The sequence below is a fragment of the Aspergillus novofumigatus genome (genome assembly GCF_002847465.1).
Source record: "Aspergillus novofumigatus IBT 16806 chromosome Unknown P174scaffold_1, whole genome shotgun sequence".
Lineage (NCBI taxonomy): Eukaryota > Fungi > Ascomycota > Eurotiomycetes > Eurotiales > Aspergillaceae > Aspergillus > Aspergillus novofumigatus.
Window position 1 is genome coordinate 1,502,770 of NW_020194274.1, and position 15,440 is coordinate 1,518,209.

The 15,440-nt window shown below is 49.3% G+C and overlaps 5 protein-coding genes across 5 annotated transcripts; 3 read left to right on the top strand and 2 right to left on the bottom strand.

The window, feature by feature from the left end:
• The first annotated feature begins 136 nt into the window (after nt 1-136).
• On the top strand, nt 137-2,592 carry P174DRAFT_15992 (putative Kelch repeats protein). Its single transcript, XM_024821199.1, has 3 exons — nt 137-757; nt 816-961; nt 1,015-2,592. Exons 1-3 carry the CDS (start codon nt 313-315, stop codon nt 2,446-2,448), a joined length of 2,025 nt encoding a protein of 674 aa, XP_024687014.1. The 5' UTR covers nt 137-312; the 3' UTR covers nt 2,449-2,592.
• Nucleotides 2,486-4,318, bottom strand: P174DRAFT_436835 (pyridoxal phosphate-dependent decarboxylase family protein). The gene has a single exon (XM_024826135.1). The coding sequence runs from the start codon at nt 4,254-4,256 to the stop codon at nt 2,736-2,738; it is 1,521 nt and encodes a 506-aa protein (XP_024687015.1). The 5' UTR covers nt 4,257-4,318; the 3' UTR covers nt 2,486-2,735.
• Nucleotides 4,319-4,423: 105 nt separating this feature from the next.
• Nucleotides 4,424-6,932, top strand: P174DRAFT_399229 (proline iminopeptidase). The gene is made up of 9 exons (XM_024823863.1): nt 4,424-4,693; nt 4,750-4,991; nt 5,057-5,301; nt 5,367-5,452; nt 5,503-5,667; nt 5,731-5,751; nt 5,808-5,946; nt 6,011-6,107; nt 6,168-6,932. The coding sequence occupies exons 1-9, from the start codon at nt 4,645-4,647 to the stop codon at nt 6,477-6,479; spliced, it is 1,356 nt and encodes a 451-aa protein (XP_024687016.1). The 5' UTR covers nt 4,424-4,644; the 3' UTR covers nt 6,480-6,932.
• A 104-nt stretch (nt 6,933-7,036) lies between these two features.
• On the bottom strand, nt 7,037-8,852 carry P174DRAFT_362828 (guanine nucleotide exchange factor MON1; the record flags this gene model as incomplete). Its single annotated transcript, XM_024821882.1, has 3 exons — nt 7,037-7,249; nt 7,315-8,177; nt 8,237-8,852. 3 exons carry the CDS (start codon nt 8,850-8,852, stop codon nt 7,037-7,039), a joined length of 1,692 nt encoding a protein of 563 aa, XP_024687017.1.
• Nucleotides 8,853-9,141: 289 nt separating this feature from the next.
• Nucleotides 9,142-15,405, top strand: P174DRAFT_508699 (cellular morphogenesis regulator DopA). Its single transcript, XM_024831481.1, has 7 exons — nt 9,142-9,346; nt 9,430-9,554; nt 9,610-9,759; nt 9,823-12,059; nt 12,110-12,336; nt 12,390-13,858; nt 13,911-15,405. The coding sequence occupies exons 1-7, from the start codon at nt 9,256-9,258 to the stop codon at nt 15,171-15,173; spliced, it is 5,562 nt and encodes a 1,853-aa protein (XP_024687018.1). The 5' UTR covers nt 9,142-9,255; the 3' UTR covers nt 15,174-15,405.
• Nucleotides 15,406-15,440: the final 35 nt, after the last annotated feature.

The window sequence follows — 15,440 nt, forward strand, 5'->3', positions numbered from 1 at the left end:
GACTTTAGCCCTTTTCTTATAATTAGGCGTTTGCAAAGTCTATATGACTACTGTTCTCATTGATAGCAGTGTCTGTGTCTGTGTCTCCGTTGTATCTGGTTTACAAGATAAGTGGCCAATTGCGGGGAATTTTTTCGCATTTTTTCTAACCCCTAGAAACCCCCGCGCCATATGATTTGCTTCGTTGTGGCATCAATTAAGAGAAGTAAATTGCCTCACGTTCACAGACAGGGGCCTACATCCAGCAGGCTAGAAGGACACCAGAGGGTACAAACATATAAATCAATCCCAGTCCGTCACTAATCGTCCAACATGGGCAAAAAAAATAAGAAGTCCGCCGAGCACAAGGAACGGGTAGCAGCAAAGCAATCCAAGAAGGCTGCGCAAAAAGAGAAAAGGCACAAGACGAAGGGTCGCGACGCAGATAGTGACGCAGAAGACGTCGATTTGGATGCGATCCTGGCTCAATATGCCGAAGAGCAAGCTAAATTTCTGAAGGTCACTGAGGTAGTCTCAGGACCGCCGTCTCCACGTACCTCTGCTACAATACTTGCGTCTCCCTCAAACCGGAACGAGCTCTTGATATTCGGTGGCGAGCACTTTGATGGCACGCTTGCTACGTTCTTCAATAATCTATTCGTCTACAACATTGATCGAGATGAGTGGAAGGAAGTTACCAGTCCCAACAGCCCTCTACCTCGAAGCGGACATGCCTGGTGCCGTGGAGGAAACGCCGGAGGTGTCTATTTATTTGGAGGTGAGTCTTGCGCAGTTTTCTAGATGAACTCGTATTAACTGCTGCCTCCAATGCTCAGGTGAATTTTCTTCACCAAAGCAGGGGACGTTCTATCATTACAATGACTTTTGGCATCTCGACCCTGCCACCAGAGAATGGACTCGTCTCGAAACCAAAGGCAAAGGCCCGCCAGCTAGAAGTGGCCACAGAATGACGTATTTCAAGGTTTGTATAACAGTCGATTCACTTCTAGTGAATACCATGCTGAGACCATCCAGAACTATATTATCCTCTTTGGAGGGTTCCAGGATACTTCACAGCAGACAAAGTACCTCCAGGACCTGTGGATTTACGACTGCTCAAAATTCACCTGGTTCAACCCTACACTGCCCCCGGCAGCTCAAAAGCCTGATCCTCGGTCATCATTCTCATTCTTGCCACACGAATCTGGAGCCGTGCTGTACGGCGGTTACTCCCGCGTGAAGGTGTCCACTGGGGTGGGAGGAAAGCCACAAAAGGGTGGTCCTCAACGGATGACCATGAAGCCCATGGTTCATCAGGACACTTGGTTTCTACGAATTACACCACCTGACGCTGATGCTCCTACGTCCGCGGCTCCCACAGTACGCTGGGAACGCCGTAAGAAGCCCGCCAACTCGCCCAACCCGCCCCGTGCTGGCGCCACTATGGCATACCACAAAGGACGAGGTATCATGTTCGGCGGTGTCCATGACGTTGAACTCAGCGAGGAGGGAATCGATAGCGAGTTCTTTGACACATTGCTGGCTTGGAACACCGACAGAAATCGTTTCTTCCCTCTGACTCTTCGCCGTCCAAGAGCAACCGGTAAGAAGCAGCAGGCCAACCAGATGAGATCTCGAAACCGGGCAAAGGCCGACGAAGAGGAGCTTCTCCAAAATCTGAAAGCTTTAGAAGCAAAAGGAGGGCTCCGCGATCTGGACGATGATGACGAGTTTCAGCGAATCGCTGACAAAATGGAGGACGAGCCTACGGAGCCAGAGAGACCCTTTATTGTACGTTTCGAGATGCCTCACAAGCGTTTCAATGCACAACTGGCCGTGCAAGACGATACCCTATTCATATTCGGCGGAACATTTGAGAAAGGTGACCGAGAGTTCACTTTCAATGATATGTACTCCATTGATTTGGTGAAACTCGACGGTGTCAAGGAAATATACTACAAGGAACCCGAGAATTGGCATCTTCTCAACGAAGCGGAGAGTGACGATGAGATGGATGAGGACGATGAAGATGAAGACGAGGAGGAAGAAGACGATGAGGAAAACGCAATGTCCTTGGACTCTGCATCTCCAGCACCTACCGAAGTCACTGTACCGTCAGTCACCCAGGGAATGGAGCAGCTTGAAGTGGAGGAACAGGAAGCAGAGCCCTCTGTGCAGGACAGCCGACCTCAGCCCAGACCGTTCGAGAGCTTGCGCGATTTCTTTAGCCGTACGTCTGAGGAGTGGCAGAAGATTCTGCTAGATACCTTGAAAGAGAAGGGCATTCCGGTGGAGAAGAATGTCAAGGAACTACGCAAGGATGCGTTCAATATGGCGGAAGAAAAGTGGTGGGATAGCAGAGAGGAGATCATGGCTCTGGAAGATGAACAAGAAGCCGCTGGCATTGGTGAGGTTGTTAGCATCGCTGACCGAACTGATAACCTTGGTGGTGCTGGGCGACGTAGGTGATGTATGTAAATGATATATACCACAAAAAGGCTTTAATATAGATGCATACTGTTCAACTTTGATTTTCTCGTTGATTCTCAAACGCACTGCATAGTTCAAGACAATTCGTAGTTCACCACAGGACCAGATGAATCTAGAAATACACGGATTCCATGTCCACATTCAGTAACTGGAGTCTGCGCGAGATATATATACATGCTGATTATCGATATCCCTTTACTAGCCAAGGAGAATCGTGGCAAACATTTGTTAAGGTGGATGAATAATTGATCGAGACCGAGGCAAGTCTATTGTCCTTTGGCCACACTTTCGAGAACGCCAGTCACTATCGCAAAATCTCTCTCCACGTCGACCCGCCAATTGGAGATAGCGATGCGGCAAGCCGATCTGCCCTGCCACGAAGTACCAGAGACGTATATTCTGGAAGTTGCATTAATCGTCGATGCCAGCCTTTGATTGAGTGCATTATCCTTCGCGCTGAAGAGGATGCTCATATACGTCTTCTCCAGTACGTCTTCTTTTTTACTCGCTTCCGGTAATACTTCGTAGGCCGGATGATCAAACACCCATCCGACGATCTTCCTAGCCAGCAGTATCTGTCTCTGAAGCATATTTTGATATCCTGCGCGGCCGTAAGCCAACAGCGAGGTATAGACCGGCAACGCTCTGAATCTCCTAGAGTTCTCGATTCCAATATTCAACGGAGAAGGGACTGAAGGCCCATCCGTCATATTAGCCGTCAAATAGGCTGCATTGGCATTCTGGAAGACATCATGTGCTATTGTGGCGTGACGGCAAAAGAAGAACCCACAGTCATACGGCACATTGAGTAATTTATGTCCATCGCCCGTGATGGAGTCTGCTAACTCGATGCCCTGACAGCCTTTCTTGATGGAAGCAAACTCCGGACTATCGTCCAGAACCCGGCCGAAGATGCCAAATGCCCCATCGACGTGTAGCCAAGCGCCATATTTGTCGCAGAGCCTGCGTATGTCAAGCATTTCCTCGAAACCGGCTGTCGCGAAGTGTCCGGTGTTGACCTCACCGCATGACACAGCGACGATAGTTGCCTTTTCGGATCTTGCCAATTCTGCCTCGAGTTTGACTAGATCAAAGAGAAGCGGATTATCATCGCGGCAGATGTTCTTCACATTCGCACGGCCGATGCCTAGTATGCCCGCTGCTTTCACCAGAGAGGAATGAGGTAGCGTCGACAGCACCTGTAACCCCGAGAGACCGGAGGCCTGCATGACTTCGAACAACCCATGCTGTCCAACGCTCTGCAAAGTGGCCCCTTGATTTTTCGCTGCGGCTTTCACAGCAGATTCTCTTCCACAGGCCAGACCGAGGATGTTACTGGCGGTTGCTCCAGTCGTAAATGTACCATTATACCAGGAGCTTCGATCCAGCTGAAGGAGGTCTAGTAACAAACCCAGTGCATTATATTCGACATCTGTAGCAACTGAATGCTCCGGAAGATGCACCTGGACGTTCTGGTCGTAAGCGGAGACCACGTTATCCGCGAACAACGCCGCGGGCGTTACGCCGCCGGTGACGAAGCCATAGTAATTGGGACTGATACTGCTGCCATTCAGGCCTGGGATAATATCGTCCAGGATATGCTGCTTGGCAGTCTCATACCCCATTCCGGCATTGGGTAGCGACTTTGGCAGAGATGCTCTTGCGCGTCCCAGATCGTTGGCACTTGGTAAGATACCAGACTTCCATTCGCTCTGGGCAACCTTCCATAATTCCTGTTGAAAATCTTGCTGCTTTTCGAGTGTGGTATCGACTTCTTTTGACGCCATGATTGAGAAAATTCAGATGTTGGAAGGTGAGCGTATAGAAACGCAGATATGATTCATATATAACCCCAATTCAGTTGCAGCCTAGCTCCGGTGGGTAAGCACTAGAAATTAGTTAGCCATATGACTAAAGCGAGGCATGAATTTATGGAATGATTGAACTCTATTCGAATTGAGTCTGCATGAGTTCTTAGCGATGGATACTAGTCAAGACGTTTCTTTCCTCCATTGATGCGGTAGATCGTCCCGTTACAGCCCTCCTAGGAACCAACCTCCGCAGCGTTTAGCGGTTCCCCCTCCTCAACTTAACGAGTCCCTCACTTTGCGAGCTCCCTTCCGTTGTATTGAACAAAACACGCACTCATAATTCATATTCCAATACACAAGAACCATGACGATGGCTGCAAAGTTGATCGATAGAAAATTTCATAATATCCCAGGTTCGTCCATTCGGACTCTTTGCTCATAATGCGCGCTGACAAGCGGGAATCTCCAGGGAAGTTTCGCGTGGCAGAGCTGCTCTTTGATGTGCCCGTGAACTACTGTAGGCCCAATGACGGCAACCTGAGACTCTTTGCTCGGAGCGTCCGTCGTCTGGAGACTCCAGTTGATCCTTCCAATGGTAAGGGCGAGAAGCAGCTCCCTTGGTTGGTTTATCTTCAAGGAGGCCCAGGGATGGGCTGTCGACCTCCGCAAGAGTACGGCTGGCTTGGAACCGCGCTCGACAAGGGCTACCAGGTGAGTATTCAATTTTTGTCTCAGATATTTCTCCTTTGGTGATTCGTGTCCTCATCGTTGTGTAGGTGCTGTTCCTAGACCAGCGTGGTACAGGCATGAGTTCGACGATAACGGCTCGAACTCTCGCCCTTCAAGGCAATGCAGTGAAACAGGCTGAGTACCTGAAGCAATTCCGTGCGGATAATATTGTCCGTGACTGCGAAGCTATCCGTCGATGCCTCACCACGGACTACCCCGAGGACCAACGCAAATGGAGTATCATCGGCCAGAGTTTCGGTGGGTTCTGTGCTGTAACGTATCTTTCAATGTTGTAAGTCTTCCCCACTGCCTCCATAGAGTTCAGCTTTATTGATAATACGTCTATTTGATTTAAAGCCCAGAAGGATTGACAGAGGCCTTCATCTGCGGCGGGCTTCCTCCTCTTGTTAATGGTCCGGATACGGTATATTTGCGCACATATGGTATGTTGGGCTTGAGCTGGCGTGTCTGTTCTCATTCTAACTCAAAGTAGAGAAGGTCAAGGAGAGAAACAATGCATACTACAACAAGTTTCCTGAAGACGTTGATCGAGTCAGGAGACTCGTCCAGTACTTGAAAGAGAACAGCGTCACCGTGCCCTCTGGCACTCTGACACCAGAGCGTATCCAGCAACTTGGTATCATGTTCGGAATGCACGGTATGTGAACTTGATCGTCCTGATGAATAAACATTAAACACTAGTGGTTCTAACGACTTGCAGGCGGCCTTGATAGCGTTCATGGTGATACTCCATCGTATGGTTCAAATCGTATCTTTCACTAACTCCGAACTCGGCAGATCTGGTCCTACGCGCGTGTAACGACCTGGAGATCTTCGGGTTTCTCACACATCCAACCTTGACCGCCATCGACAGCTACGGTGGCTTCGACAACAATATCATTTACGCCATCCTTCATGAAGCGATCTACTGCCAAGGGTGAGAAAGGCTTTTTGCATTTAGCTTATCAGTGGGGGGTGAAATAATCACTGACTCCTTCCAGGCAAGCCTCAAATTGGTCCGCTGATCGGTTACGCTCAGCTGATGCGCAGTTTAACATTGACGATAAGCAGCCAAAGATATTGTTCACAGGAGAAATGGTAGGCTTTTCCTCCGGTAGATTCCCAGCAGCAACGGTTAACTTCGACTCGTCACCATAGATCTATAAGGACATGTTTGAGTCATACACCGAACTGCAGCAAGTCAAAGACGCTGCAGACATCATTGCCACGACGGCCGAGTGGCCTCAGCTTTATGATGAGGCTCGACTCGCGACCAACGAAGTCCCTGTCTATGCAGCGACGTACGTAGAGGACATGTATGTCCACCTCGACCTGGCGTCAAACACCGCGGCAAAGATCAAGGGTATCAAGCAATTCATCACAAACGTGATGTATCATAACGCCATCCGAAGCAAAGCAGACGAGGTCATGCAGCAGCTCTTTGCCCTACGGGACGACACGCTCGACTAGACCGTTGGCCGTTGGCTCGAGCTGTAACGTGCAATTACTAGATGAGACAGTCGAAAGCAATGTCTTCGTCTTTGTCCTTATATTCTGACTTAGGGACAGTTCGAGGCGCTTCAAGCACCACGACTTTGAGCTCTATCCATGTTGATAGGAGAGTCGTATGTGTTGCACATACGTGGCCTCGCTTTTCAGCAGAATACCTCGGTAGTTTGGATTTCAGAAGACCTTGAAAACAAGTCAGTATTAGCTAAAAAGTCCCTCTTGCGGATGACCTACAGCTCCACCAATTATAAACAACCGTTCTTCCTCCCGTTGTACCCACTGGACAATCTTACTTGCACTCTGTGCAAGCGCATTGCGATTAGCATTGGGGCTAGCAACACAGTAAAGTTCAAATATCGGGGTCACCCAAGCAAAAGAACTGGCTGACTGGGAGATACAATGGTGAACTTTCACATGAGCATGCTTAGCATGAATACTAGAGTGTAGGTTATTGTATGTTGACATCAATCTGAAAAAAGAAGCACCAAGGATTCATTAGTTCACGAATATAACAAGGGCTAAAAGGATGGCATAACGGAGTTGACAAACCTTCGACGCCGAGAAACCGATGTGAACTCAGGGTCGTAAGAGGACATGGTGAATTGGACGTTTGCCCGAGACTTATACAAGAAATGATGCAAGACGGTCCCGGGAACAATATCAGTAGTAGTCGGACGACCTTCATCAATAGCTTCTTTGATGATGTTGATACTATTATTCTTCTCCAGTTGCTGCCAGCGCCGGATCGAGTTAGTTTGTCCCGAACAAACCAGATTCTAGTGAGAGATTTGCATACCTCGACAAGTGAATTTCGCATCTCCTGCATTTCAAAAAACCCTTCCTTATTCGGGCTGATCAGGATGATCGCCACCGACTGCTCTGTTGTCGTCGTCTCGCTGGCAGCATTGCCTGAGTTTTCGCGGAGATCAAGGAAACTGACATACATATATAGATAACCGCTGCTGTTGAATCCCGGTAAACAGACTGGGACCCAGCTTTCCCCACCTCCTGCTTTGATGCCTTCTGCTTCAAAGATCATGTTGAAGAGAAGTTGTAAGTCACCAGGATGCAGCGAATGTTTTTTGGGTCTCACAACACTGACTAATCTACCGCCGGCAACCACCAGACCATACAGTAGGCTGCTGACCTTGGTTTTTAAAAGCGCATTGTTGATCGCTTGTCGATGTGACTTGCGGATTTTCAAGCATTCCAATGCGGAAAGGAAAGTGGACGGTGATCCCTTTGTGAAGCTGTCCGCCAGAGTAGAAAGTAACGTCTCGGACCCTTGCAACGGCCTTTTGAGATCGGTAGACGGTCGAACAGAGAAGAGATGTGTCAACGAGGGCAGTGTTAGGGTAGACAAAATCTGCATGTACAAGGCTTCTAGCTGTAATTTCAGCTGCGTATCGCTCTCCAAGAGTCGACTAATGGCTACCAAGTATAATGGACCCTTGGTAACAATCACGAACTTCGTATCCCCGGCGCAAAAACTGCTCAAACGATCATTCGCATCTTCGTAAAACGATATGATCGTCTGAATGACACCTATGTAGCCCGAGATCAGTCCCCCATCACCATGTCTGGTCCAAATGGGTTTCCCAGCAGCAGACAGGATGAGATAGTGCTTTCTTTTAGACTTCCATCTCTCAAGGAGCAGCTCTGCGATTTGGGCTGAAGTCAGCGAGATGATCACTACACAACCACAGATCGTCACTAACCCTCATTCCTGCCTTCATCATCCAGCTCCCCGATTGGCTCAAATTCACTCGTAAAGTCGTCTTCGACATCATCGGCCCGAAACTCAGGGAATTGAAGAAGTCCGCTGCTGTCCTGCTGAACGTCTCCGGACTCCTGTGCAAGAAAGTCGCTGAAAACGTTTTCCGCCTCCCCGAGCTCTGTGTTGGGTGCCGTGCTTCTAATACTCGCAGAATCCCCCGCATCACTGCCTCTCGACGCTGTAAGCTGAGTGAGGCTTGCTTTGGCTCTTAGTGCCCCAAAAGGAGGACCACGGGTAGGGTGGTTTTCTTTTGCGCCATCGTTCGATTGCAGGAGGCTAATATCCGGTATCGACACGGCTGTTGTAGCCTTGGCCTGCAAACTAGCTGATGATGACTGCCGGGTTGAGCGAGATGAAATGAACCCTTCATCTAATAAGCTCAAGGTGTTCGGACGCGGGGGGAGAGGTGGAGGCCTTTCTTCCAAGCTCGTGGAGGAGTCATCGCTACCGGTATTCGAGGGTTCTTTCGCGGAATATTCTGGAGTTCCGTAGTCATTCCTTCCAGCGCCGTCATCGCCCGGTGAGACCTGCGGTTGCTCAAGAGAGTTCGAGTTCATCGTACGCAGATCATGCGCATCGATAGCAGTTCTATGAGGAGGTCCTGCTTCATTTGTGAACAGTGATCATTAGAATAAGTCAAGGCGTTAGACATAATCATCATTGAGAAAGCAATAATCTCACGAAGATGCGACGGCAGGTCATCTGGGTTGCTCTCATCTGCTGAGCGCAGCTACATGAAGTAGATAGTAAGTGGAGCTAGGTTGACGTCGCTGGAAGGCCGGAGCTCCAAGGCGGACGGAGACCCAAAACATTTCCGCCTGGTCTATCTATTCAGGCTGCGTGTCTTCAGTTGTTCGCAACCATCCGCAAAATCATCCGATCATGCCAATCCTGATGAGCAAAATATGAAGCGCCGCGATCTGAAGCAATTCCGCCTACCGAATATCCACTACTGGCACCATGAGCCTTGATCCGAGCTCTTTTCCAAGGTCCAACTCCCCCGCAAGCTCCGACAGCTCCTTGACGCGCTCCCGCTTACGAGGGAAGGAGGGTACGTAAATTCCAGTTCAGATACGCAACTGAAGACAAATGCGATTATTCGGGACTATGCAACTCACTTATCTTCGCAAACAGAGCCCTTGAAGAAAGACAAGAATTACCGCCGCTATGCTTCCACTATCGAAAGAGCCCTGTCGTTGTTCGACACGGCGCTACAGGAATGGGCGGACTATATCTCATTCCTTAGTCGCCTGTTGAAGGTAATTTTAGGCCCCATGCGCCTAGCACAATAGGCAAATTGCTCACCTGGTTCAGGCTCTCCAATCGCATCCCACAGACTTACCAGTCGTCCCCCACAAGGTGCTTGTAGCCAAACGCCTCTCACAGTGCTTGAACCCTTCACTACCGTCGGGCGTACACCAGAAAGCGCTCGAAGTATATACCTATATATTCAATCTCATTAAGGTTCGACGTGACGGGAAAAGAAATTGAGTGTCCATCTGCTAATGCCTTTAATCGGCCAAATAGTCTGAAGGCTTGTCACACGACCTACCCTTGTACCTGCCAGGCATCGCGCCCACTCTTACCTTCGCCTCGCTCACAGTCCGTCCTCTGTTCTTATCCTTGGTAGAAACTCATATTTGCGGTCTCGAGCCATGGGCCATTCGTCCGGCCTTGAAGGCTATAATCTTGGCCCTTTTACCAGGCCTGGAAGAGGAAACCAGTGATGATTTCGATCACACGCTGCGACTCGTTAACAAATTCCGCGACATCGCAGCAACGAAGCTAGAGACGCAGAGATCCGGTGCGGATGCGGAATCAAGCGGTCAATATTTCTGGCAGTGTCTGTTCCTGGCATCCATAACCAGCCCTAGCAGACGTTCGGGTGTCTTAGCTTACCTGAACCGATATTTGCCAAAGTTAGGCATCACGGATCGCAGACCGAGTAAGGGTGATGGAAGTAACTTTGAGGACATGCCACATGATATCCGCGTGGCGGTGGACTCCGTTATCATGCCGGAGCCGGGCTTGCTTATTAGGTGTTTTGCGTCCGGTCTGGTGGATGAACAAATCCTCGTACAGCGGAATTTTCTTGACTTACTTGTGACTCACCTTCCACTCAGCTCGCCTATACTGCAGTCGCGAATCACGGATGACGACCTTCAGAGACTAATGATCGCGGCTGTTGGCGTTGTTGCCCGACGAGACATGAGCCTGAACAGGAGGCTGTGGGCGTGGTTCCTAGGTCCTGAAGCTGCGAGTGATCAGCCATCTTTTGAAGGCGAAGGGACAACCGGAGCATACGCTGTTGATGAAGAACGGTTATCGCAGTCAGAGTATTTCAGTCAATTTGGTCTAAAACCTCTTGTAAAAGGTCTGCTTCGGTTGAATGAGCAAGCCTCGAAATCTCCCTCGGAAAGGTCAAAGCCATTTCGGATCTCACTTTCATTGATGGACAGATGGGAAGTTGGCGGTCATATTGTTCCTGCAGTATTCCTACCCCTTATGCGCAACATCCAAGCCTTCGGAAAATCAGCTTCCAAGCATCAGTTCGACGAGGTTTTTCGCAGCGCCAGTGCCTTCTTCGATGGTGTCGAGAGCGGTGTGATCTTTTCGGAGCTTCTTGGCCTGATAGACTGGACAGCTGATGATCTTTGTAACAAGAAGAGGCAGGCTTTGAACGACTTGCAACTCGCTCAGTTCATTTTGGACAATTTCAATGTCCGCGAAGAGGACATGCTTCTTACCCACGTACCTCTGTCGGTGCTTACTATCCTCGTAAAATTGAGCGAGCTTTCATCATTTACAAAGGATTCTGGAATCGCCCCTGACGAGCTTCTTGAAATATCCAACGGGCTTATGAAAGTTATGAACTCCATGACAGCGCTACTCACAGAGAGAGCGTTCGCGAGAAAATTTGAATCGGCCAAAGCGATAGCGGATGACTCCATGGTCGACATCAGCGACATTGATATTATGAAAAGAATCCATAGCTTCTATGATCAAAGCAGAAGCAGTCTGGACCTTCCACCACTCCCTTTTCTCCCCAGACACTTGGGTGATCTCATAACGCGGAAAGCTCACGATCTTGCCACATCGGCCCTCGAAAAGCGCAATGGTAGTATACCTATTCAAGAGATCCTGAGTCTTCTGGTTGCCTTGCTGAAGCGACTTCCCAAATCACTTGTGTTCCATGACAGGCGCTTCTATCTGGCTATTTGCAGTCGCGTGAAGATTGACCAGGCAGAACAGTCTACATCTTCTTTCTCGGCTATATCTTCCATTGTCTCCGCAGTGACCAGCTTGTATTTCATACACGCCCCTGGGTACTATATCAGCTATGAGGATGTTGCAGAACTGATACCGACCCTCGTCCGACATCTTTGGCAGTTCCTCTCACCAGCAAGTCCAAAATTTCATGTAGAGGCGGTCCGCTGTCTCTGGCATCTACACTCGGTTTCTTGGTCAGATCATATTGTCGAGGCGTCCATAACATCTCTCATGGTTGGTTCAGCGCCAAGCTCTCATCATCTGTCTTCTGAGGAGCAGGCTGGAAAATATTTTGTTCTCTGGAATCATAGCCACCATGGCTCCTACGAACTTCCTCCAAAACAAGCGCACGATGCGAGAAAGGCCCAAACGGCTTACTACTCGTCAATGCTTGAGCGCCCACTTTTTCTCGTTTTGGATCTTCTGACTCAAGGGCCTAATGAGGCTTCACAGGTAGTTCAGCGATGGCTTCAAGATTTATCATCCATTCAAAAGTGAGTCAGGGCCTGAAGCTGAGGTTTGTACGATTTCTTATATCTCTTAGGGTGTTTCGCATCGTGATCTTGCGACTTGAGAACCTTCTCTTGCGAGAAACACAGTCAGAAAATGAGGGCGACAACGCCGTCATTTCCACTGACGACTATAAAGAGTGTAACTACCTTTTGCGGACAATCTACAATATCCTCTGCTCGCTGTCCCCCAATGGATGGATGTCTCTTCTTACTCAGACATTGAATCCAGTGGATAAACAAAAGGATGGTGCTTCTGAAGGTAAGCTCTGAGATCCTAGTTTTGACTGCTTGGCTTACCGTCAACGGACTTAGATGGTGCTGAGTTCCAATCTCTCCACTCTATTATTTTCCAGCTATCCTCAAAGGTAATCATTGGGAGAAGGCGAAATGCAGCATCACAGGCGGACTACGAAGAAGTGAAGCTCCAACAGACCTCCCTGCTGGTTGTAAGACAACTTCTTCAAGGACCCGGAGGTGAAGAGATTGCTGAGTCGGGAATTGACTCTTTCTTGGTTGATCAACTGTCTTCTGTCCTCGACGGAGGCAGCGTCGAATTGCAAGGGGCTATAATAGACACCCTACTCTCAGCGTTGAAAGTCCGATTCGCGCAAGCATACCTACCACCGCCCCCTCCCAGGCCAAAACATCAGCGAGCACAGTCTCGGGAGCGCCTCACAAGCCCGTCACTTCTTTCCTTTACCAGCGATAAGGCTGATAGAGGTCCTTCGCTTCCTGTTCCACCTCAACCTCCTTCCCACCTTCTAGAGTGCCTTCTTAAAGGCATTAGCTCTAAAAGTTCGAGAGATATCGTGGAGAAGTGGACTCTACTGCTTTGTGAAGTGCTTCCTCTATATTCAGGGTCCCTCTTCCAGATCCTGCTCATGTTAGTGGAGTGCTTCTGTAAGGAGATTCAATTATCATATACGAATCTTCAGCTCTCTTTTAGACAAACCGACGGTTGGCCAGAAGATCGCCCTGAACATGTTACCATTACCCTACTTACTGGACTTGAGACGTGCCTAGCGGCAGCTCACGAACGCCTTCTCGTGGAGGAAGCGAACGTACCGGCTGTCAAAAGCCCTGACCACGCCCATGGATTCTTTGGCAACATGGTGTCAGGAGTATTTGCGACAGATTCTAACCAGGGGCGCTCGACGGCAGCGAACAACAGATTAACTGTACTGTTGTGCTTCCAGGATGCCGTTCGACTGTGCTTTTCCATATGGTCCTGGGGTGCCGTCGAGCGAAAGGGCCCACCCCAAGATCCCGAGTCTCTCGCGTCCTTCCAATACACCTCTCTGCGGATGAGAAACAGGTCTCGTCGCATCCTTGAGCATCTTTTCACTGCAGAGGCCCTTGAATGTCTAGAGACGATGGTAGAGATGTGGTCAAGAGCAGACCCTGACACATCACCTCTGATTTTTAGTTTGCTGCACACTCTGGACGGATCTCGCCCAAAGATCACCATTCCAGCAATCTTCAATGCCATTTATACACGAACCAACCCTGCTGCGCTTGAGCCCCACCGTAAATCTGCCTTGACGTCAAGCCTCACTGAATCGGAGCTGGCAGGTTTTCTGGTTACTTATGCCAGATCTCTGGATGATGATGTACTTGACGAAATCTGGACAGACTGTACGACATTTTTACGTGACGTCTTGAGCAACCCCTTCCCCCACAGACAGATTCTTCCCCGGCTAGTGGAATTCGCTGCTATTCTTGGAGCCAAGATGGAGAATACAACCTTCGGCGAGGATCGACGGATGAGGAAGGAACTAGGGGTATGTCTTACCGCGGCATTAACCATGCAGTGCAGTTATTAACTTCATGCAGGATGTATTGCTTCGTCTGCTCACCGCCATCTTCACAAGCAAGCCTCTGGGATTATCTCAGGATTCAAGTATGCTGGGGAGGCCATCCCTGGATTATGACAACTCCGCTGTACCGCACGCTGGCCCTGACGATATGCTCAGTATTCTTGCACTCTCGATGCCATCTTTTACAGCACTGTTAGGTGATTCTGATCGCATCGTCTCCGCTGTGTCAGGCATATCCTCTCATGTGATCGGGCCTCTTCTGCGTTCGCGGCTATTTCCCAACAACATCAACGGCAGTGTGATGTCTCTCCTGCAACACATTGCGAAGGTTCCAGCTGCTGCAAAAATCTGGAAGAAGGACCTAGCCGATGCCTTCAACGATCCACGATTTTTTGGTTTCCAAGTTGATCTCGTGAGAAGCGGTTGGATGAAGCTACTCAGGCAATGGGCAATTGCCGACAAAGACCGCCTGACAGAGTTGATGTCTCGTCTTCCACCACCGAGCACAGCAGGACTCATGTTCGGTGTTGGTGCGTCTGCTGCTCGCTTGGAAGCTGACCGGAAAGCTCAGCTGAATCTGCGCAGGATATCACTGCTGATATTATCTGCAAATGAAGATTACTTCATTGGAGAACTACCAGAGCTGCTTCAGAAGCTGGAAGATCTCCTTGCGGCAACGAGCTCCTCATCTCCGTCGTCCACCACTAGGGCAGAGATATTCATGGTACTTCGGGCGCTTGCGCTCAAGAGTTCAACTACCACGCTTGCGCCATTTTGGCCATTGATCAATACGGAGCTTCAAGAAGCTATTTCTAGCATACCGCTTGGAGCGCAACAAGAAGTTTACAATGCATACTCGCTGTTGCAAGCGTGTAAGCTTCTGGATACACTACTTGTTCTCGCGCCAGATGATTTTCAGCTTCTTGAGTGGCTTTATGTCACCGACACGATTGATGCTGTTTACCCTCCTGGGCATCTAGAATCAAAGGCACTTGCAGACGAGATCTCGCAGACCTTGGGTGTACTTGGCTCGGCGCCACCACGTTCACCGCGCGAAGCTACCGAGTCTGGCGACGGAATGAAGCGACCTCAGCTGACATTGGATTGGATCCGTGAGACGGCAAAGGACGAGCTTATCGATCAGGTACTTCGGCCGTTTCTCGACCGACTTAGTATTCATGCTTTCGAAAGCACTTATAGTATGGGCAATCCGGACTTGAAGAGTTGCCAGGACGACTTATTGGCGGATTTGTTTAACGAGAGCACCATGGCCAATTGATGCGAGTGCGTTGTTGTTCTTGTGTCTTTTAGTTGATATCTCTCTGTACGATACCAATCAGCATTGATGTATGTCTGCTGCCCTCTCAATGGATAGAACCGCAACGTATGGTGTAGCAGGGTGCCATTCCTACCATTAGTCGCGCGTGGAAGCTGTTGTATATTATATATAATGAATACAGGCAGTTGTTCAATGCTGAAAAATTATGCAAAAAAAATAAACTCAGAAGCACCACCGTCAAATAATATTACTTGCTCTGTACGTTTA

Excerpts from the sequence above, each read along its gene's own strand:
- P174DRAFT_15992 (XM_024821199.1), top strand. The coding sequence starts at position 313 with ATGGGCAAAAAAAATAAGAAGTCCGCCGAGCACAAGGAACGGGTAGCA. Across the intron at positions 758-815 it reads AGGTGTCTATTTATTTGGAG|GTGAATTTTCTTCACCAAAG; the intron begins GTGAGTCTTGCG and ends TCCAATGCTCAG. Across the intron at positions 962-1,014 it reads ACAGAATGACGTATTTCAAG|AACTATATTATCCTCTTTGG; the intron begins GTTTGTATAACA and ends GAGACCATCCAG.
- P174DRAFT_436835 (XM_024826135.1), bottom strand. The coding sequence starts at position 4,256 with ATGGCGTCAAAAGAAGTCGATACCACACTCGAAAAGCAGCAAGATTTT.
- P174DRAFT_399229 (XM_024823863.1), top strand. The coding sequence starts at position 4,645 with ATGACGATGGCTGCAAAGTTGATCGATAGAAAATTTCATAATATCCCA. Across the intron at positions 4,694-4,749 it reads AAAATTTCATAATATCCCAG|GGAAGTTTCGCGTGGCAGAG; the intron begins GTTCGTCCATTC and ends GGGAATCTCCAG. Across the intron at positions 5,752-5,807 it reads CGGCCTTGATAGCGTTCATG|ATCTGGTCCTACGCGCGTGT; the intron begins GTGATACTCCAT and ends CGAACTCGGCAG.
- P174DRAFT_508699 (XM_024831481.1), top strand. The coding sequence starts at position 9,256 with ATGAGCCTTGATCCGAGCTCTTTTCCAAGGTCCAACTCCCCCGCAAGC. Across the intron at positions 9,555-9,609 it reads TCCTTAGTCGCCTGTTGAAG|GCTCTCCAATCGCATCCCAC; the intron begins GTAATTTTAGGC and ends CACCTGGTTCAG. Across the intron at positions 12,060-12,109 it reads GATTTATCATCCATTCAAAA|GGTGTTTCGCATCGTGATCT; the intron begins GTGAGTCAGGGC and ends TATATCTCTTAG.